This window comes from Portunus trituberculatus, chromosome 23 (assembly GCF_017591435.1).
Source record: "Portunus trituberculatus isolate SZX2019 chromosome 23, ASM1759143v1, whole genome shotgun sequence".
NCBI classification, from domain to species: domain Eukaryota; kingdom Metazoa; phylum Arthropoda; class Malacostraca; order Decapoda; family Portunidae; genus Portunus; species Portunus trituberculatus.
In genome coordinates, this window is record NC_059277.1 from 9,832,300 (window position 1) to 9,854,769 (window position 22,470).

General features: G+C 44.7%; 1 protein-coding gene and 1 long non-coding RNA gene across 4 annotated transcripts in view; one reads left to right on the forward strand and one right to left on the reverse strand.

The window, feature by feature from the left end:
- Positions 1-666: 666 nt before the first annotated feature.
- Positions 667-6,952, reverse strand: LOC123507896 (alpha-2Db adrenergic receptor-like). Its single transcript, XM_045261184.1, has 2 exons — positions 5,940-6,952; positions 667-2,195 (listed from the first exon to the last, which is right to left on the reverse strand). Exons 1-2 carry the CDS (start codon positions 6,582-6,584, stop codon positions 1,326-1,328), a joined length of 1,515 nt encoding a protein of 504 aa, XP_045117119.1. The 5' UTR covers positions 6,585-6,952; the 3' UTR covers positions 667-1,325.
- Positions 6,953-7,878: 926 nt separating this feature from the next.
- Positions 7,879-22,470, forward strand: part of LOC123507854 — a 29,559-nt gene continuing 14,967 nt past the window's right edge. The window contains exons 1-4 of one of the 3 annotated variants that reach the window (XR_006675808.1): positions 7,879-8,062; positions 11,954-12,098; positions 13,988-14,019; positions 14,335-14,440. This is a non-coding gene — a long non-coding RNA (uncharacterized LOC123507854). Of the gene's footprint in view, positions 8,063-11,886; positions 12,099-13,987; positions 14,020-14,334; positions 14,441-22,470 lie in introns of all 3 variants that reach the window. The other 2 variants (XR_006675807.1, XR_006675806.1) reach the window with 2 other exon arrangements.

The window sequence follows — 22,470 nt, forward strand, 5'->3', positions numbered from 1 at the left end:
AGTGATGTGTGCGCCTGTGTGCGCGTATGTGTGCTTGTGTGGTAAAAAAAAAAAAAAAAAATCGTGTAATTCTTTTCACCACGGTCGCCTGCTGGTAACCCAGCCAGCCTTCCCCATTACGGAGCCAGCTCAGAGCTCATAGACCGATCTTCGGGTAGGACTGATACCACAACACGCTCCACACCGGGAATGCGAGGCCACAACCCCTCCGGTTATGTCCCGCACCTATTTTCGGCTAGGTGAACAGGGCTACACATTAAGAGCCTTGCCCATTGGCCTCGTCGCGCCCGGGACTCGAACCCGAGCCGAGTCGGCTAACCACTACACTACGCGGTGTGTGTGTTTGATCTGCTGCAGTCTCTGACGAGACAGCCAGACGTTACCCTACGGAGCGAGCTCAGAGCTCATTATTTCCGATCTTTGGATAGGCCTGAGACCAGGCACACACCACACACCGGGACAAAAAGGTCACAACTCCTCGATTTACATCCCGTACCTACTCACTGCTAGGTGAACAGGGGCTACACGTGAAAGGAGACACACCCAAATATCTCCACCCGGCCGGGAATCGAACCCCGGTCCTCTGGCTTGTGAAACCAGTGCTCTAACCACTGAGCTACCGGGCGTGTGATTCACCTCGGTCGTCTGCTGGTCATCCAGCCAGTCTTCCCCATTACGGAGCGAGCTCAGAGCTCATAGACCGATCTTCGGGTAGGACTGTGTGTGTGTGTGCGTGCGCGTGCGTGGATGCGTGACGCTGTCACACAAGAGCTTTACATTCTATGCATGGGTGAAGAGAGAGAGAGAGAGACGGTGTGTACATACGTATCATGAAAGGGTCGCAGAAAGGTTACACGACTTTTTAAAGGAACACATCCAGTCCTTTCATTCTTGCATTCACTTTTGGTGGTTGAAAGAAAGCAGGTTTTAGTTGTATGTACAGTTTATTCCGAAGTACTGGGTGAGGGATCGAGGTTATAATTCATCTCAGGGACAACGATATGAATGACACTGAACACTGATGACGTGTAGTTTTCATGGGAGCCCGACAACAAACACCAGGGTTGCCCACCGCCCCGCGCTTCTCAAGCTCGGGCCTCGGCGTCTTGGGAACAGAGATAGGAAGTATTCGTGGCAAGCCACCTCACGTACGTATTTTGTTTTCTACGTATATTTAGCCAATGTTGGGGTGCATCCGTCAGTCATTTAAATCTAACTTTAAGGTAATGGAATCAAGAAGCACCACCACCACCACAACACTGACTGACACCCGTGCGTTCCGAGTCGTTGATAATGTGTTCAAAGAGGAACGGCCGCGGCGCCATCTACTTGAAGAGTATCTTCCTGAAGGCTTGCCTGAAGTCCTTGTTAAAGATGGTGTAGATGACGGGGTTGCAGGCGGAGTTCATGTACCCCAGCCAGAAGGCGATGTGGAAGCCGTGATCTGGGATGTGGCAGGAGGGACACAGAGGCACCAGCAGGTACAGCAGGAAGAAAGGCAACCAGCAAGCGATGAAGGAACCCATGATGAGGCCGAGGATCAACGTGGCTCTCTTCTCTTTCTTACGAGCCAGCCGCTTCTTGACCTTCTCAAGGTCCAGAATCTTGGTGGACACGCGTCCTACGTCAATCAGCTCTCGGCGAGGCTTAGTTAGCGTCCTGATGGGAGGCGGGCGCACCTTGCGGGGGTGCTCTGCCGCTGGCGGAGGCACCGGAGCAGCGGGCTGAACGCCGCTCTTTGCGTTTGCTGTCTGGTTATGTGGCGGGCCTCCCTTTGGAGACGCGCCGTGGGGCTGCGGCTCAGTAAGTGGCTGGGCTGCGCCCTCGCCGGCATGGCGGACACCCTTCCCGGTCTCGTCCCAGGTCTCGCGGGCATCCTGCTGCTTGGTTTTGGAAGGCGCGCCCTCTCCCTCCTTGGCTTCGTCATTGGCGGCCTCCATATCCTCGTGAATCCTGAGGTGATACACCAGCACCTTCTTGGTGAGCAGCCCCGCGCGGTGGCCGGCGCCGATGTGGGCGTAGAGGGCTGCGGAGGGCGTCCCGCGCCTGGTGATGGGTCTGCTCCTGGCCAGGCCGCGGCGTGCTCTTGCCTTGGCAGCGTAGAAGATGCGGATGTACACGAAGATCATGATGCAGCTCGGGATGTAGAAGCTGCCCAGCGCAGAGTAGATGACGTAACTCAGCTCGTCCGAGACCTGGCGAGAGAGGCGGGAGCTGTATGTGTGATTCACGACTGGTGTGTGTGTGTGTGTGTGTGTGTGTGCGAACGAGCGCGCGCTCACACGTTCATGCTATATCTGCAGGGGTGACATCAACAAGAACAAACAAGCAAACAGGTGCCCTTCGCTTCGTCTCTCGCGGCGCCAACAAACACTCAGGCTAAGCAAACACTGCGGAAGGCACGGCACTCCTCCCGCTCTTCCCACTCCTGCCACTCTCACGTGCTCTATTCCGCCCAGCTCTGTGCCACCCGCCCCGCCCTCCCCTCCTCGATTCACCTCGCCCCGCCAGCTACTGCTTCCGAGGCGTGAGTGCCGGGGCTAAAGTGTCGCGTCTGAACAGCTTCTCAGGGTGTCGCATGAACCTAAGACGACGCCGTGAGGGTATCCGGGAAGTGTGACTTAATTAAAGGGATACATACATACATACATACATACATACATACATACTACATATAGCAGAAGATCTAGAAAGAGGTGATGGACGAAAGGACAAACTAAGGAAGAACTGACACTCAAGATCAAGGAATAAAATGGAAACAAAACAATAGATAAATTCTAGACAAATAAAATAAGACGAAAATGCTGGATAAAAAAAAAAGAAAGAAAAAAAAAGAAATAGACGTAGAATGAAAGAAAATTTACGGCAGAATTAAAATGAAGATAAAGAAAAGAAAAATGACGGCGTCAAAGTGACAAACGAAGGAAACAGAAGGAAAATAATGAACGAAAAAAGAAAAAAAAAACTAATGAAAAAAAAATAACAGGAACAACACAACAAATTAGCCTTAAGATAAAATACTGGATAAACTTGACTTTCGGGATGCAAGTTCACGTAAAGAGGATCCCGCCACTCCGCTAAGTTGGTGTTTTTGCGTTACGTCTCATCAGTTTTAATGTTATTGTTGTCGTACATGTTTTCCTTCCAAAGGGTCGCCGCTGTGTTACTTGCCGTCCTTTCCTCAGCGCTTCTTCCTCCCCTTCAGAATCGTTGTTTTTTTTTCTCTCTAACTACCTTGCTAATTTCTCTCTCTTGGTTCCTTGTTCTTTCCTCCTCCTCCTCCTTTTCCCGACTTTTCCTTTTTTTTTACCATTTCTTTTTATCTTTCGTGCTTTCTTTCTTATTCAATGCCAGTAAATATTTTTCTTTCTTATTTTTACTTGATTTATCTTTGGCGCTTTGCCTGATTCCGTTTCTATATACTCCCCTCCCCCCCCTCTCTCTCTCTCTCTCTCTCTCTCTCTCTCTCTCTCTCTCTCTCTCTCTCTCTCTCTCTCTCTCTCTCTCTCTCTCTCTCTCTCTCTCTCTCTCTCTCTCTCTCTCTCTCTCTCTCTCTCTCTCTCTCTCTCTCTCTCTCTCTCTCTCTCTCTCTCTCTCTCTCTCTCTCTCTCTCTCTCTCTCTCTCTCTCTCTCTCTCTCTCTCTCTCTAAGGAACTCAACAACAATGACACGTTTACAGCAATCGATGAAGACGTCCACGGCAAGACAGACAGGCAGAAGGGTGCCTTTGTAGTCAGCCTCTGCAGGAGGGTCTTGTCGCCGCTAAGAGGAAGAGGTCGTGGCGGTGTTGCTGCGGGGTCACGGGGTCGTCGAGAGAGGGAGCCAAGAGAGTGGTTGTGGGAGGAACCCTTTGCGCCACCAGTTCCCCCACTCCCTTTCTCTTGCGTTGGCAGGAAACAGAAACAGCGGGAGAGGGGAGAGAGAAGGCTTTGTACCAGGAGAGGGGAGAAGACGGAGAAGAGGGAAGGGAAGGGAGAGAACGCTCTTTGTACCGTGCCTCCCATTGCCACTTTGATATTTGCCCTGGTCCGCGTGAACGTTTAGCCCCGCCAGTCAGCTTTAGGCCGGGGCGCTGTAAGATGTTTTCACGCTCCAGGGAAAAATTGCTCCGTTTGCAGGTGTGTGAGCCCGTGGGACGCTCCCCTGGGCTTTCTCCCATGCTCCCATGCATGCTCCCTCTCCCAAAGCCGAGGTGGAAGGATACACGGATACACGCTGGGGAAGGAAAATTCAAGGACTGGTGTTTTGTAAATTAGAGCCAGCGGAAGAAAGAGTCATCTGAGAATTAACGAAGTATTTTCACTGCGCTAATTAAATCCTAGCCGCTACAGGTGACAAGAAGCGACGCGTTACTACATCATCCCCACCCGCGCGCACTCTTCCTTTTTGTTTTAGCCTTTAACTTCATTTTACCTCGTTAGTTTGAGTAGTTTTCGCAAAGTTATTTATTTTTCCGCCCCTTGGAGCCGCGTAACGTGTAACAGACTGTGCTGGTTGTTGTTGTTGGTTGCGTGTTTATACTACTATTGTAATAAACTTTTATGGATCGACACAACCTCTCGCATATGCAACACTAACTTGATTATTAGTTTTTTGTTGCGATGTAAATATTTGTAACGTGACTCGCGGCCCCGGCACATTATTAAAACAGCGAGCACGTCCCCCCTCCTGTCATGGCGAACGCACGGAATTAAAGTTTATGGTGATTCTTGTGTGGAAAAAGATCCTTGATTTATACAGCGCTTGCCTCCCTCCCTCCCTCCCTGCCTGCCTACCTACCTGCCTTGTTCCCGCGATGACTCCCAACTTTTATCATGATTACACGCGAGGAGATGACACTTAATTTTGCTGCTCTTTATACTACACTTATCTTTTACACTTACGTTCATTTTAGAAGTCTTCGCTCTTTCACTTTGCTGTTTCCCTCACTCTTTTTCTCTTTTTTACCTTCCCTTCCTGCTCCTTCCTATCTCTTTCCTACTTTGTCTTCCTGTTTCTCCCCTTCCCCCCTTTCTCTCTCTCTCTCTCTCTCTCTCTCTCTCTCTCTCTCTCTCTCTCTCTCTCTCTCTCTCTCCACCATCGGTCCGCCCACTCCACCCCATCCCACCCGACCCCGCCCGCTGCCTGCAGCAGGTGGGTCGGAGCCGGCACCAGTTTGGCCAAGTTGCAATATCCAAACCTTTCCAAACACATTTGTAACATTTATAAAATCAGTAATCCATGTCGGAACGCAATACTCGGCCTGAACTCCAACTAGACCCAATATTGCACAGGAAAAATTGTTCATCACACTTGCATATTGCGTACACCACCCGCAACTTTTATGCCCTTTTTCTTCATTTAATTTTTACAATATTAGATTACACGTGGATGTGGATGTATATATTATTATTTTCCATATAAACATCGAGCCATTATTCAATATCCGATGAGTGTAATTTAATAAAGCGGCCAAGTTTTAAAACAATAAATATACAAAAGGAAAAAAAAAAAAAATGCGTTACTGGAAGCGTGTTTGTCTCAGTCGCTATTAGCTTAACCCGCAGCGGCGCCACCCCTGAGCAGGTCATCCTATTTATGGCTCTACAGCGGCGATAATGCGCCAGGATTAGCTTGAGCTCAGCGTGGGCCAGGCAGGGACGGGCGAGGCATTGCATGATGACAGTATTATGAAGCACTTCTGGATGCACCCCATTAGTTTCAGAAAACTCTAGTTGAAAAGACTTGGGATTTTAAGTGTGTTTCCGTGATTCTATTAACAAACTAACAAGCTTTCTACAACATTAATAGGAGAAACACTCTTGAGAACGTGGCTAATCATCTTTGTGGCCTTGGAAAATAGTCGAGATGAGAGAGAGCAAAGCGTTTCTATATACAGGCCAGGGGACACGCCTGCTGCTTCCTGGCCGACGATCGCCACGCCACCCCGTGAAGCTCACCGTGCACTTGGGGAAGAGGTCCTGGGGGCGGGTCTGCTTCCACCCAAGGAGCGGCGGGATGGACACGAGGCCGGAGAACACCCATACAAACACGATCATGGCGATGGCTCGCTGCGGCGTTCGCTTCTTCATGTAATCGACAGTACGCGTGATGCTCCAGTAGCGGTCGAGGGAGATGAGGCAGATGTTGTTAATGGAGGCGGTGGAGAGCAGCACATCTATAGCGGCGTGCAGCTCACACCACAGGTCGCCGAACACCCAGTAACCCATAAGCAGGTTGGCGAGGCTGAAGGGCATGATGAGCAGGCCCAGCAGCAGGTCAGCCACAGCCAGCGACGCGATGAACCAGTTGGTGAGGCTGTTCAGGGTCTTCTCAGTGGCGATGGCCACGATCACCAGCATGTTGCCCACCACCACCACCATCATGGCCGCTGTCACGAGGGTGGTGATGACCGCCACCTCCACTGTGGTGTAGCGGGACGGGTACAGCGATGCGCCCCATGGGTAAACCCACACTGTACCGTTCCAGGCCGTCACACTCCCGTTCATGTCTTGCATCCTGCCTCTGCCGACCCCAACGTGGTCCAAGAAACCCTCGGCATCATCCTCCCCTCTCGCTGTCAAGTTGTCGCTCATGTCATCCATGGCGGAGTGGTGGCGCTGTTTCCGCCAGGAAGACACAGCGCGTTGTGACACAGCTCGGTGCTTGTCAGGTCACTTCACATTTGGCAGTCTGCTATTGGTTGTCAAAAGAAGCAACAGGTGCACTGCACGAATGTTTTCACTAAAACAAATTCGTGATAGAACAGTGATTGTTTCTTACCGGGAGTTTTAAAGACAAGAAACTTTCCGCGACGTTTTTTTTACTTTGGTCCAACACACACGCTGGAGGAACCGCCGACACCAGAGACACACCGTGGGACCTGATTGTCTGTGCTGGCCCGCCTCGCTCCGCGCCGGGTGTCCTGTTTCCTGAGCGGCTTGCTCTTGACTCCCATAGGCCACCGACACTAGCGCCTCGCCTCGTCAGTAGTCCTCGTTCCCGGCGTGGCGTCACAGACCACGCGGTGACACGTTCCGCGTGGCCTTGGGCAGGTGGGTGCCTGGCGCTCAAGTGGCGGAGCGATGGGCCTTCCTCTCCTCCCCAGCACAGCGCGCCGCTCACTGGCGCGGCCTCCTCGCCCACACGCCGGCGGGGAGCCACAGGTCGCTCTCCCGCCCTAAAGTGGGGCTGTGACATTCTGCATCTCTACTGCCGCCTCCATGGACGCTCCGCCGTCAATCGTCCTGCCACCGGCTGGTGCCTCCACCCCATGTGTCGGGCAGCCAATCCTCAAAATGGTTCGCGTGTCTCGTGAGGACATCAAACCCTCCCTGTCTCCCGGGGGAGGCGTCCAGTCAATGTGGGTCAAGCCTCACCTGCGCCACCAGGGAGAGGCAGAGTCCCGTGTAACTCCAAACTTCACTCTGTCAAGCAGGAGACTGCAGACTGATCTTGCTAACTACATGCCTCCTTCCCCTTTCCTGCGGCCTCGCCGTACAAGACTTTTTTTTCTCTCAACCCTACTTTGTCCCTCTAATGCAAGAGTTAATTAGTAGTCTTAATCATTCATACCTTTCTCTGGTAAACTCTGTAACTCCCTGCCTGCTTCTGTATTTTCAACTTCCTATTACTTGACTTAATTTAAAAGGGAGATTTCGAGACATTTTCTCCTTATTTTTGGCTAACTCTCTCGGACCTGCAAGGAGGCTGGCAACTGGGTTGGCCTTTTTTTCCCTTTTATGTTGCCCTTGGTCAGTTTTCCCATCTTACATAAAAAAGACTCCTGGTCAGTTTCACTGCAGGTCAGTCTCCTCCACAGATAAGTTACCCTTTCGCAGGAGGAACAGAGACACCTGGTGGTGGGAAGCCCGTCTAATTAGTGACGTCACGGGAGCCACGATTCCAGAAGCCGCAGCGGCCAGAATGAGTGAGGACGCGCGTGGGGCACCCGGCATAGGGTTGTTTTTTGTTGCTATTGTGGTGACTACAAGACTAAGGAACATGACGTGGCGGAGAGGAGAGACGAGAAAGAGTCATGTCAGTGAGGAAGAAGACGGAGTGGCTCGAGTAAATGAAAGAGGTGAGTGTTGAGCTGTCTTGTTTTGTGGCGAGGCCCGCGGGGACAGCACGAGGCCGCCGCAACGATTGTGTAATGTGTGTGTGTGTCATGATACAAATAGTTTGTTATTTAGCCTTGGATGAGTTTATGGAGGAGGAGAAACGAGTCAGGTAGGCCTGAAATATTGGGAACATTTAGGAGAGAGAGAGAGAGAGAGAGAGAGAGAGAGAGAGAGAGAGAGAGCGAGCGAGCTCGAGCTCGAGCTCCTTCCACTTTAGGTCGGTGTTGGGTTGTCACGATTTGCTGCTGATAGGCTTAACTTTTTTCTGTTTTTATTTTATTGATATTTTTCATCCCATATTTACAATTCTGCAACAAGATAGCCTTGTGAAATACGAATTGAAATAGCAATGAAAGGCGAGAGTGGTGATGGCGGAAAGCAGTAAAACGAAAAATAGGAAGTGGAGTTTTGGTGGGTCGTCTTAAGGCCACCAGTGAAGTTGGTAGCCCTGAGCAAGACGCCATTGGCCGGAGATGACGAGAGATGACGAACATGATCTGTGGCAGCGAGCCGAACACCGCAATAAACCAACCCATCATGCCCGCCACTCCACGCCTGTTTACTATTGATGAGGCGCCACCACCTTACTTTTACGAAGCGTCTCTCTCGCTCTCGCTCTCGCTCTCGCTCTCTCTCTCTCTCTCTCTCTCTCTCTCTCTCTCTCTCTCTCTCGTGCCTACAAGCGTGTGTGTACTGTACTTCTGTGTGCGTTTCAATGGCTGTTCTCTGACGTATCGCTATGACAGACCTTAAAGAATCGTGACCCAGAACAGATGTTATTTTGTACGGTTAGAGGCAGTAATTATGATATGTTAGAGAGAGATTGCTGCAGTTACGCTCATGAAAAAAGTTACGCCCATAAAAAAAGAGAATAAAGAGAGAGAGAAAAAAAAGGAAACCACTTACAGGCCATTATTTGAGGTTTGCATAGTAACTCTTTGATGGCGCCCAATGTTATTGCTATTACATTCACTTCGGTGGAGGGACTTGCACCATGTATACCTGAAAACGATTTAAAACAATTATTATTTTCGGACAAGTAAATATTGGTTCGGAACAATAAATACTGAGGATTACATTATTAGGCAACATTTAATGTGTGTGTGTGTGTGTGCTAACTATATGAAAGGACTACCTGCTAAAGGACAGGCCGTGTGTTGCAGCTTCCACTGTTGTCTCGAACAGAGACTCGAATCCCGTGGCTCAGATTAAACCAGCGCAAACTTAGCAAGTACTCCATTTCTGGCAACAATTTAACCTTCTCGTAATCAGCATCTGGACTCCTGAGAGCATATCTTGACACCTGGCAGATTTTATAATTTTTGCTGGAAAATAAATACTCTTCGGGCAAGTTTTACAAGCTAACACAGGTGTATCGTTGCACATTAATGTGGCTGAAATTTAAGTCAGTTAATCTCATGATGTCTGACTGCCTATGACATCGTTTGAGCCTCTGTTTATAATTTCAGATGATATTCTTAAAACATTATATTTCTATCAAGGTAAGCAATTTGTCATTTTTAGTGACCTCAATGGGCGTATACCGATGCATACTTTCATTTGAATGTATCAAACAATAGGCAAATCCATGTAATGTATAGGAAATTATCTGTGGGGCGAGACTCTCTTGATCCCAAAATGCCTGACTAAAGACACTCTTCTGCTGCGTCTTCAGGTTTCATTATGCTATATTGTGGCCACGGCTAGACAGTCTACTATCATCACCGCCATCACCACCGCCGCCGCCGCCACTACCACTACCACCTACACTTCACCAACACACCTAGCACTGTCTTCGCACTGTACTCGTTTCAGATATTTGTTTCAGATATTTGTTTTGAGTTTTGAGTGTGTCTGTGTGAGTGTATGAGTGGTGAATCTGCTGCAGCGCTGTGGTGATGGTGGTGGTGTGTAGGTGTGGTGGAGAACGGCTGTGGTAATGAAGGATAGTGATTTGGTGATGATGATGTATAAAGTGTGTGATTGTATGGTGGATAAATGTTGCTTTTAAAAGGGTTTGGAATAGTGAGGCTGTAAGAGTGATGATAGTGTTAGTGTGGAGCCCTATATATAGTCTTCTTCCTCCATCTCTACCCCGCCCCTCCCCATCCCCATGCCCGGGTCTTGCCAGGTGGTGGGTACAGTGTCGGGAAGGAGTTCGTTCTTCGTCCCGCCTGCCGCTCAGTGACGCATAACTTTGGGTGTGTTTTTATCAGTGCGTTAAGCAAAGCGTTCCGTGTTTTAGGCCTCGTCTCCGCTCAGCCTGGCACGAGTCACAGCAAGGTTTCCGTGTCGTGAACCTGGCTATTCAGGACACACACACACACACACACACACACACACACACACACACACAACACAGCGTTTTTGTAGAATGGAATCAAACCAAAATGCACAACCTTGCATTTGTAAGGCATGCCTTATCTTTATCGTTTCCTTCCTTTTCCCTTCATTTCTTCATTTATTTTTTTCCCTTTTTCTACCACTTCTCTCTCTTCCTCCTCCTCTTCATCCTTATATCGTCTTTGCTTCCTTTTCCTGCCCTTTCTTTCTTTCTCCTCCCTCCTTCCATTCTTATTTTTCCCTATACATTGTCCCGAAGGAAGACAAGGACGATAACAATGAGGAAAACGAGGAAGACTCTTAGAGGTGAACAAGAATACTAATAGTAGTAATGGAGATAATTGCATAGTAGTAGCACTAACCGCTGCAGCAATGCCTAAAACAGAATAGCAACAGGAGCAGTAATAATAGTAATTGTAATTGTCAGAGTAGTAACTGTAGCAGTAGTAGTAGTAGTAGTAGTAGTAGTAGTAGCAGTAGTAGTAGTGGTAGTAGTAGTAGCAGTAAAGTGATAATAATAGCTGTAGCCTGAGCATTAAGACTATACCAGTAACCAGTAACCCACCAATACAAACCTGCAGTACGCCAGCCTGACGAGTAAATGGCTGAACCCACTAATCATTACGAGGAACGGCAGAGGATAACAAGTAGCAACGTACATTAGCCACCTTACCCCTTTGATTCCATTCCTCTACACTAATTGCTACTGGATCCTCTACTGGGAGCGTTGCAGAGGCTTTTGTTCAGGGCAGTAGACAAGGAAAAGAATCGCGGTTACTGTAGCGTGTAATTATAACTCTAGATTCTGAAACGCTCCTACACCGCGCCAACACTTCCTTTGCATGGCTTTACTTCAAGTGACACAAATTTCTATGGTTTTTCTACAGTTTTGAGAGAGGTTAACAAGATGTCTACACTATTAGCGGTAGGGACACTCTTAATTACCAATCTAATAATCACTATTGCCTCTGAAAATACTTGTGGTGAGAGAGTGAAGTGTTTTTCAGTACCTACTGAAGCACTGCATCAACTAACAGCGAGAACCGGGAGGGTTTTTGTTGTGTAGGAAAGTAGACAAACAAAATAATCTCGTGTACTGTAGATGATAATGAGAGACGAGGAAAATATTATTAAGTAATGTTAAGAGAGTGAAGCAAAGAGAAAGCGTTCACTGAAGCTTCGTTTGCCTCGACAGATGAATCTTATAGTAGTCAAATTGACAAATTAAAAAAAAACAATGATGGTACTGTAGCTTATTTGGTGTAGAAAAGTACATAGAGGCAGCATTAAAATAGCAATCACCTCCCTGTGACAAATTGAGGGCATTAAGCGTTAATTAAAGCAGAATTTCTCCAGGCGTGTGTAGCAGTGACACACTCAGAAGCCTCAGCACACCCCGGTGACATGCTAACAAACAGAGACTTGCACTTTTGCTCTCCAGACTCACGAAGAACATCAAAGTTTGCGAGTAATTGCCGGAGAAAGTTGAATATTCCATGTGTCAACAGAGAGCGGAGCAGAGGAACGCACCACACGGGAACTATTTTTTTCAACGAGGCTCGCGGAAGAATACCAGGACGGAGCATGACGTCATCAAGGAGAGGAGTGGTGACTGGTGAGGGTGGTTCCTGACTCTCCCTGGGACGTGGCGGGGTGAGTGTGTGCCTGGCCTTGTGTGCTTTATTTTGTATTTGATGTTTGTGTGGTGGGTTCCTTCTAGTTCTTGGGGTGTGGTGGTGGTGGTGGTTGTTACTGAACGGTGTGTGTGGGTTTGCTACATCAAGATTAGCTCATTAAGTTAAAGTGTGTGTGTGTGTGTGTGTGTGTGTGTGTGTGTGTGTGTGTGTGTGTGTGTGTTCTCAGTCCAGGGTTCCCAGTGACGGTACGAAAGTACCATTTTGATACTTTTTGTTAGTAGCGGTACTTTTTTACGAAGTTATGTCAAACTGGTACGAAATTGTCAGGGAGGAAAAAATTTATACCTTTTGCCAATTTAGTAAGAAAAATTATACTTTCTGAGCAAATACGTAAGAGATTCAAAGGACTCAGTGATGTATTCCCCCTTGCTAAAAGCCTTAGATCCTGCAGTAGCTCGAGTGACTTGGATGAAAAGTTTGGTACCACTTTTCACAACATTTCCACAATTCATACATGAATCAGAATACGATCAAGTTAAATGGGGGGTCACTTGCTTTTCATGACATACTCAGTACCTCAGAAAACCCAGCTGAGTTTTGGTGCTCAGTCAAGAAAATTAAGAGCAGTGATGGGTCATTAGTATATCCAAAACTGGCAGATTTCATGCTAATTCTGCTTGTCCTTCCACTCTCATCAGCTAGAGTGGAGATAATATTTTCTCAGGTAAAACTTATCAAAACTGACATCAGAAATAGACTTAATACAGAAACAGTTAATGGCCTCTTACTAACCAAGGGCAATGGTGGTGCTGTCAATTGTTTTGAGTGGGAGCCAAGCAATGCAATGATATGCTCGGCTCAAGCAGCATTCAAGAGCAAATGAGATGTGAAGTAACCAAAACTATAAGATTAGGAAATCTCTTACTTATAGCTTTAAGAGGAGATAAAGCATTTCAAGCTCAAGTAAGTGTTGAATGTGCACATGCAGTTTTGTTTAGGAAAGGAGCCTGGATGACATTATATTGTGTGAAAAGGTGAAGAGAAAATTGGGGCACTTAATTCCATATATGTCTCATCATGAAGGACACCGTTTTATTATACATAGGATTATACACAGAATACCATAGGATTATTGATTTATCTCTAGTGCTGAAAACACCAAAGACATAATTTATGATGTGAATTGAGATTACAGATCTACAGTACTATAGTGCTATAATGTTCATACGATTCTCTATCTTTTTGCTAAGTGATATATATATATATATATATATATATATATATATATATATATATATATATATATATATATATATATATATATATATATATATATATATGGAAACATTCCTATACTCAAGACGAATGTTTTTGTCTATGTTTAAGTAACTATATATCAGGGTTCTATTACTCCAAATATAGGCTTGTCATATACATAAGATTTAAATGTTGATCTATATATATTCTGGAGATATACTTATTATGTGATATTATGCCAAAGTCAAGTTTATTTTTCATATGTAACATTACATAGTTTCTAATATACTATTGAATATAGTTTTTTTTTTTCAAAGCAGTAAAGTCCTAAAGGATTTTCTTATGAATTTTAGTGGTGTACTTATGTAATTGTGTGGTAACACATCAATTGCAGATGTTAAGTTATTTCTCAGTTACAGTGTTTGAAATGTGATCTTATTTTTTTCTCAATATTGTATATTATGTGCAAACATACCAAAAGATGTATTATTTTTCCATATGTAGATTATAATTCTACAGTGTGTGTGTTATCTTAATTATAAGTTTTGAATATTTTTTTTTACACTCTCTCTCTCTCTCTCTCTCTCTCTCTCTCTCTCTCTCTCTCTCTCTCTCTCTCTCTCTCTCTCTGTGTTCATTATGTTGCAGACTGACACCCGTCATCGCTGCCAGGCGTAAGAGTAAGGGTTTAATAATATTTTAGTAATTTCCTCATTATAAAATATTGCTTAGCAAAATCAATGGTGGGTACTTTTTTGATACTTTTTTCAGCCGTGTGATACTTTTGTACGTTTTGGTAGTTTTAATGGTACGTTTTTGTTTTTTCCACTGGGAACACTGTTTCTCACGCCAGTGTTGGATCATGAAGGGGAGTTAAAAGTTGGCTGTGTACTGAGGGGCTGAGTTTCTTGGAGGAGAGGAACCAAGAGAGATACGTGAGATGTGTGAATAATCTCAAGCTGAATATTTTGTCACAAGATTTACTGTGTTTTCAGGAGTTTCCCTTTGTCTTCTGGGTTGTGGTGGTGGTGGTCGTGGTCGTGCGGGACTGTCCAGGAGCGGATGAGACGTCCAGAATGGTTCCTACAGGACGAAAGAGAAGTGAGTGGCTTGTTACGTGTACTGGTTTGTTTCTATGCATACTTAGGTGAGCTGAGTGGTATTGTTTGGTATTGCTTGGTATTGTTTGATATGTTCTTTTCCTATTTGTGGTGCCCGTGTGTAGCTGTTCCCTGAGTTTTTCTTCATCTTTTAACGTATTTCTTTTGTTTCCCTCGGTTATCCTTGGTGGCGTGTTGTTGGTGAGCTTTGTGGTCTAGTAACGTTCCTCCTCCGGCGTACTAAACCGTTAGTGCTCGTTACATCTTCTGGCGCGATTTGATTTAACTGCTTTACCTCCTCTAGTGCAGACTGATTTATAACTTCTCAGCCTACAGTACATGGATTTTTGACATTACTTCTGCTAATATACTTGGGCTATACTTACACGACAGCTTCTTTGAAAAACACTCGTTCTATGATTGCTCTAATGATGGTATGTGATAATTCGCAAAGACATTCCTATACAAAGATCCTTGTTATATCACCATACATCTTGTCATCTATTACAGGATAACAGTTCTAGCAAGTCGGGATGAGGAGGGAACAAATTTGAGGTAGACTGAGTTTGACGTAGATGGAAAGGAAGGGTGTAAGTAATAGACCGAGTGACAGTAAAGGAGGCATGGGATAATAGAAGGACAGCCAAAACAACCTTAAATTTTTCCAGTACGATAACTTTCTTAGGCTCCTGGCGGCAAACCAGAACAACATTACGAGGCGCTGCTACCCGGCTGAGGGAAAGGATGTTCAAACACTCGTAGCGGTTGCTACGATCACGTTAGCGCTAAGGTTACCGTAACCAGCCTTTAATATGAAGGTTATGTTTTTAATTTTGAATACGCATGTGCAACAGTTGATGTATTTTTTCTGCACATCGGTTTCTAAATTAACTAAGACATTCCTTTGCACATGGGAATCAGAGAAAAAAAATTCTAGCGCTGATATGGGTGCCAAAAGACTAATAGACTCACGAACCACGAACTAAGCGGTGCTGGTAGGATGTTACAGGCAAGCATTGCTAAGTCAAGCCATATAGATAAACAAGACTGATAACGAATCTTTGGTCACGTGGGGAGCGAGACCGCGGGAAGAAGCGGGAGGGGGCGAAGAGAGGGAGGAGGAGGAAGTAAAATGGTCGATAGTTCGCAAGACGTGGAATATTAAGGCGCAGGTACGCGAGAGACGAGACTATTAAGGAGATCGTTGTCTTCCTCCTTTAATCGTCACCTTGCTCCTTTAATCGCCGCTGAGGGAGTGCGGGGAAATATCTTGGCTTTAATTTTCTTCCACCTTCATTCCGCCGGCACCAGAAATGACGCCGCGCAATGCATGCAGTCCTCTCCACCACCGGTAATTAGGAATTGCGGCGGGCACGGCAGAAGAAAATAAGTTTAGTTTTGAGTTAACCACAATATCGGAAAAAAAGAAAAAAAAAAGACGAGAAAACAAAGTAATAAAGGGAATGAGTATATTAAGAGTGCTGTAGTTTATTAAGGTATACTGAATTGTGAGGTTAAGTATATTCAGTATGTTTGGTGTAAGAAAATATAGTGGGATTTTTATTTATGTTGCCCTGGGCCAACTTTCCCTTCTCACTTAAAAAAATGACGTATCGGTGTGTTAGAAGCGTATTGTAGTGAATTGAAATGTATCAGATTGCGGGGATAAGTGTATTGTGCGTATTTTGAGTACACTACGAGCTGTATTAAACTATCTCAAGTGCGTCATTATAGATAATTCGAACAGTACATCATTATTACAGGCAGTACATTATTAGTATAACGCTGTATCAACTACGCCTGTACCTGTATTCCTGCGTATCATTAGTACAAATCACCTGTATTTTGAGCGCATCAATCTGTTTTCACTAATTCACTAAACAGGCAAACTGATAGACGGACAGACAGTCGCACCGCACCGTCAGTAATTAGCAGTGGCGGCAGGAGGAGGAGGAGGAGGAGGAGGAGGAGGAGGAGGAGGAGCAGCAGCAGCAGTAGCAGCAGCGGCGGTGTGAAAGTTCAGTAGTTTTAAAGTTAATTAATTATCGGACAAAACTGCCGCACGACCCTCGCCTGCACGCATCATTGTCTTAAAGCCCCGCGGAGGTGAAGCGGCGAGTGTCACGACAGCATGCTACTGGACTGGAATGGTTCATAGTGTGTGTGTGTGTGGGGGGGGTTTGAATTTGTTCATGATATTGGTTGTGGTGTTTTGATTGGATTTTGCATTGTTGTAGGTATTGCTGCTGCTGCTGCTGCTGCTGCTGCTGCTGCTGCTCTGCTCCTCCTCCTCCTGCTCCTGCTCCTGCTCCTGCTCCTCCTCCTCCTCCTCCTCCTGATTATCACTATAGGCTGCTGCTGCTCCTCATAATCATCACTACCTATCTCTGAATGCTGTGTTTTCAAGATGAAATTTGACAAAATTCTACACGTAGGTGCATTTAAAAAAAAAAAATTGTGATTAGACTGCTGTGTTTTCAAGGGATTTATTATTATTATTATTTTCATTATTATTATTATTGTTATTACTATTATTATTATTATTTATTTTTCTTTTATTAGAAAGTGGCTTTTAAGAGAAATTTAATATACTTTATCATACTTTCTTTTTCCATCCCCGCTTAATATAATATGAAATAATTGTACGTATATTATATCTTGCCTGTCCTTACCGTGATCTTTCCACTCGTACAGCGGAAAGGTATAGCAATATAAATCTAATAATTTTGATAATTACGTCCAATACGTTACAAGTCTTCCCTCACATCTATAACTTACCAGCCAGCCTTCACTCTCATCACAAGTCAATTTTCAGCCTTCCCTCACATCTATAACTTAATAGCCAGCCTTCCCTCACATCTAGAACTCAATTCCCAGCCTGCTCTCTCCTCGCTACGTAGCAGAACAGCGCGGCGCCACGTGCAGGCTGGTCCTCTTTAACCATTCCTCCGTGACACTCAAGTCGACGCTGGAATGTTACACAGCGATCTTTCTTGAGCCCCAAGTCTTCACGCGAGCTGGGACATTCGCCGTCACATTTCCTGTAACATTCCCGCAGGCAGCGGCGTGTGTGTGTGTGTGTCCCGGTGGTCGTTGGTGCGAGGGAGCGGGAAGGGAACTCAGCCCTCCGACACGCGAACAATAGTCGTAATGGTTCTATTGCCACCACGCTAAACTCCCCATTACCCGTGGCGGGAAGGGCGGCGGGGAAGGGTTGGCACCCTTGACGCTTGTTTCGTGTTTGTGGGTAATGGCACCGAAAACTGCGTGGTGGAATTAGAAACCATGCTGTGGAATTAGAAACTTTAGGGGAGATATTAAATACTTTTTTTGTGTGATTATTAACTTGATTATGGGATTACTAAACTTCTTATGGGATCAGAAACCACGTGTCCGGACCGGATTGAAGATTGCGTTGTCGGATTAGAAACCATGCCGTGGAATGAAAAAAAAAAGAAAATAAAGGCGGTCGCATTCAATACTCATCATTATAACTGTTATTTCAATTTTTGTTTGTTGCGACATCTTGACCCAACCAAAACAACACCTCGCGGGGGTCAACGGGTATGCTGCTGTTTTTTTGTGCCAGCTCTTGGCGTCGGCCTCAATTTTCACTAGGAAACACGAAACAGTCCTGCGTAATAAGAGTGAGTGGCTTGGCGTGTCGTGTGTGGGTTGCCAGCGTCCGCAAGTAGTTGCTGACGCATTAAGGATTCAGAAACACTTTGGTCTCTCACCACGATGACTTGCAGGGTTCTCAGTAATGTTTCTTCTGTTATTAATGCAAAAATCGTGTTAACACCTTCGCTATCGTGCCGGTGGATATCATATCGCGGCCGGAAGTTAGTTGTTAAATTTTGTGGATCCCGGCCTCGTAAGCATTCTGGTGGTGCCGTCATAATATATACTGCTACGTGTTACCATACGCAATGGAGCAAAGTTATTAATTTTAGACGGTATATTTGTTTGTGTTGGCTTGAAGACACGGTATTAGCTACTGATATCTGGTATGTCTAAGCTCCTCCCACAATCACATCCCCCGCCCCCCAATACATTAGCCAATTGGCAATTAGTGATCACTAAGTATGGCATGACGCGATGTGGCCTGCGTCTCATGATAAGATATGAATTAGTGTTGTTTTGATAGTCACATTTATGTCTAACTAGTATCTCCTGGCCTTTTCTTATTTTTGCCTATCGCGAACGTGTGTGTGGCGAAAATGCAGGAAAACGAGGGTAATTCTGACTCAGAATACGTACCAAGAGACTGATGATGACTATAGTGAGGAAGGTAGTGAGGGCAGCGTCTGCAGTGACCTGTTCGAGGAAAGTGAAGTGAGGAAAGTGATACGAGTAGGTAGTAAAATGATAGGTGATAATATATAGTCGATTGTTGACTCCTGCTGGGAGCTGATGCAAACATTTTTGGTAACGCTCGTCCTGACGCCCCGCAGCAGCAGCAGCAGCAGCACCGGGGATAAGTGTTTTATAAGTGCACGATATACGTAGTTATTTATTTTTTTTTTATGATTAAGTGGTTGATAAACTGTGTCAATGGATGAATGAAAGCTGAACAGTACATCAACGATAAACAATCATCATTATGGTGAGTAAACTCGTAGCCTAACCTCTAATACCCTATTATGCTGCTGGTACTCCTCCTCCTCCTCCTCCTCCTCCTCCTCCTCCTCCTCCTACTCCTACTACTACTACTACTACTACTGGAAGCATACTACTACTACTCATGATAGCGCTACCATATATATTTTTCTTTTCATTTTTCATTTATTTAATTGTCTATATTATTCTTTTTTTTTTATCGTTATTGTTGGTTTCGTATGTCTAATATTTGCAGTAAATGTGCAAAGTGTTCATAATCAGAAATACGAAAGAAAACTACAATGGGAAAAATGTTTGAGTGATGGTGTGTTGGTGGGCGTCATGTGGGAGTTGGTGCCCTGAGGTGGTGTTGCGTGCGAAATAATACTGTCCATCCATGCTAAAGTATCTCATGGGCTCCACTCCCCTCTGTTATCTTTGTTCAAACCCGTGGATAGAAGGATGTATGGAACTGATATCCCAACCAGAGTAAGCACGATCATCAGTTGTCATTATAAGCGAACACAACACATTATCAGTAGTCTTATAATCTTCCATTTATCAAGTATTTGAAACCTCCAAGTAGCTCCGGCAGGCACAGTTCCGTGCGATACCGACATACCGTCATGCACTAACTTTTGAAGTAAATAGAGAGTTTCACATTTCTTTTATTAAGGTAGACAAAGAAATGAATCACGGTGCTCCAGGCAAATTTTCAGTGAGAAATGTTCTCCATTTACTAATTCATGATAAAAATTATTAAAAATTGGTCAAAAGCCGCTACGTATACCTCTGTCTATTGCTCGCTCACAGTAGCGCGCGGTGGGGCGGTAGCCAAGGGGTTGATCGGTCACTAAAACCCTAAAAGGCTAAACACAATTAAAAACCTGTCACCACCACGACTATGATCCTCAAGCTGCTTCTGCTAATAATGTGGAAATCTTTTATTAGAACCGTAAAAAACACTTTGAAAATAGTTTTAATTTCATTACGTCTACAAAGGTTACAAATATTATTAGCCAGAGTTTGTAGAACGTTCTCCTATTTGTAACATATAGAAATGTATTACATTTATCTCTAGAACCATAAACATCCTCTTTAAACCCACCTCACTTCATCACGACAATGTTCAAAGGCCACAGTGATGATTAACCGTGTTCTCAAGACAGCTGCTTCCGCTAATAATGAAGAAATCTTTTTAATCTGTCACTAGAACAGTAAAAAGTCTCTTCAGAAACCAGTGCAACGTCAATTAGTCTAGAGCCTTTGGAAAGTAGTGGAGATGCGGCACAGAAGCCTTTCAGAACACCGTCTTAAGCCAGATAGACAGCCGCGGCGGACCAGTATAGTTGAGCAAAACACTAATAAATAAAGGAACAAACTGCGGCTAAAACAAGGGTAGTATATTTTTCCTGAAGAAGACGCAGACGGGGGAAACGGCGCCACGTGTTCCATCTTCATTAATAAGAGCAAACCTGATTATTTACCTTGGCCTCGCGTGTTCACCTGCAAAGGGCACGCACGCACGCGCACACATGCACACGCACACACGCCACACATGTAAGCCCTTTGTTATGACTGCAGTAAATTCCCAGGATCCCTTTTATGTTGTTTATAAGTTGTGATTGGCGGCTAGTTACTGTTTTTTGTGTGTTGTAGTGTGTGTTGTGTTGTGCAGTGCGGTGGGGAGAGAGAGAGAGAGAGAGAGAGAGAGAGAGAGAGAGAGAGAGAGAGAGAGAGAGAGACAGAGACAGAGACAGAGAGACAGACAGACAGACAGAGACGAGACACAGATAGACAGACAGACAGACAGAGACGAGACACAGATAGACAAACATACAAACACACGTCAAAGAAACCGACACACAGAGAAGCCGACACACAACCAAAGACGGAAAGACATACATACAGACATACAGAGACACAGACACACACACGCCACCTCCATAATTCCTTTGCATTTATCATTACTATGCGTGTTTTGTTGGTCTGCTCGCTAATAGTTCTTGTGTAATACCCTTGCGTGGTAACAAGCTCGGTACATTGTTACATTCGGTCGTGTAATATTGTGTTTGTAATTTATAGTTTATCATGGTGTGGATGTTTTATAATTTGCTTTCGTACGAATATTTATTTATTTATTTTTTAATCGGGAATATTATTTGGGTTTTGTTTTCTCTTCAGCTGTTAAAAAATCTTGCCTTCAAATGATTTTCTCGTGAAACTGCAAATATTGTTTCATTTTACGGCGAGTGTTCTTGTTTTCATAATTTTCCCTTCAATATTTTATGCTTAATATTTTTTATAATCTTCCCTTCAAATTGGGAATGTTAATATTCTAAAATCTTTCCTTTTTAGCTGCGAATATATTTCCTTTTTTTCTTTTACTAACCTTTTTTTTTTTTTTTTTCTTTTTACCAGCACATGACTTCTTCCACTAATGTATTCCGCTGATCCCCCTCCCTGCTGTCTGCAAACCTGAATATTCTCACGTCTTTCTTTTTAAACTTTATTCCCTTTCATAATTTCCTACCGTGGCTTCTCTTGGTGAAGACTGGCAAAGTTTACAGTCCTGGTTAGAAGACAGAGTTAGATTAGGCAGAGATTAGGAAGAACATGATGGCGAGAAGTAGGCAGATAGGTATTTCAGGGTAGGTTAGGTTAGCTTAGGGTAGATGTAAGGTTAGGTTAGGTTAGGGGAGATGTTAGGATAGGTTAGGCTAGGGTAGATGTCAGGTTAGGGTAGATGTCAGCTATGCTTTATTCAGGAACTGCCACGTGTATGTCTGATGGTTTGTTTGTAATTTTCCCTTTAGCTCAAGTCGATTAACAAACACACCGAGCTTCCTTCCTCTAATAAAAATTTTGTCTTAACTCGTTCAGTACCATGACGCGTTTTCATATTCATTCTGCTTACTATTTGGTGATATACAGCTTCAGAAACTTGTATGGGGGATTAAGATAGTGAAAACTGGCCTTTAATGTTCTGACTTCCATAGACCTTTCTTAATGTCTATAAAATGGTCTAATCGTACACAAATCTCCAAGATAAAAAATGTGTCCCAGTATCGAAGGGGCTAAGCTTGAGTCTTAGATGCGAGGAATCTGTCTGGCTTTGTAAGGAGACTGTCAGCGGATCACAGGATGAAAAGAAAAAGAAAAGAAAAAAAAAAAGAAAAAAAAGAAAAGGAAAAAATACCTGCTGGAAATATGTTGGACTCGTATATTTATATAACTTTTTTCTTTTTTTTGTTTATATCAACATGAATGCAGCAGTTTTTTTGTTTATATTTTCATTTTGTTATATTTTCATGTGGTAGGGAGACACCAAGGCCGAAAAAAGAAAAAAAGACGAAATAAGAACAAAAATATAAAATGACCCAGTTCATAATACCATTTCTTCTCTTATGTGAATGCATGAGAAAAATTAGG

Excerpts from the sequence above, each read along its gene's own strand:
- LOC123507896 (XM_045261184.1), bottom strand. The coding sequence starts at position 6,584 with ATGGATGACATGAGCGACAACTTGACAGCGAGAGGGGAGGATGATGCC. Across the intron at positions 2,196-5,939 it reads ACCTCTTCCCCAAGTGCACG|GTCTCGGACGAGCTGAGTTA; the intron begins GTGAGCTTCACG and ends CTCTCTCGCCAG.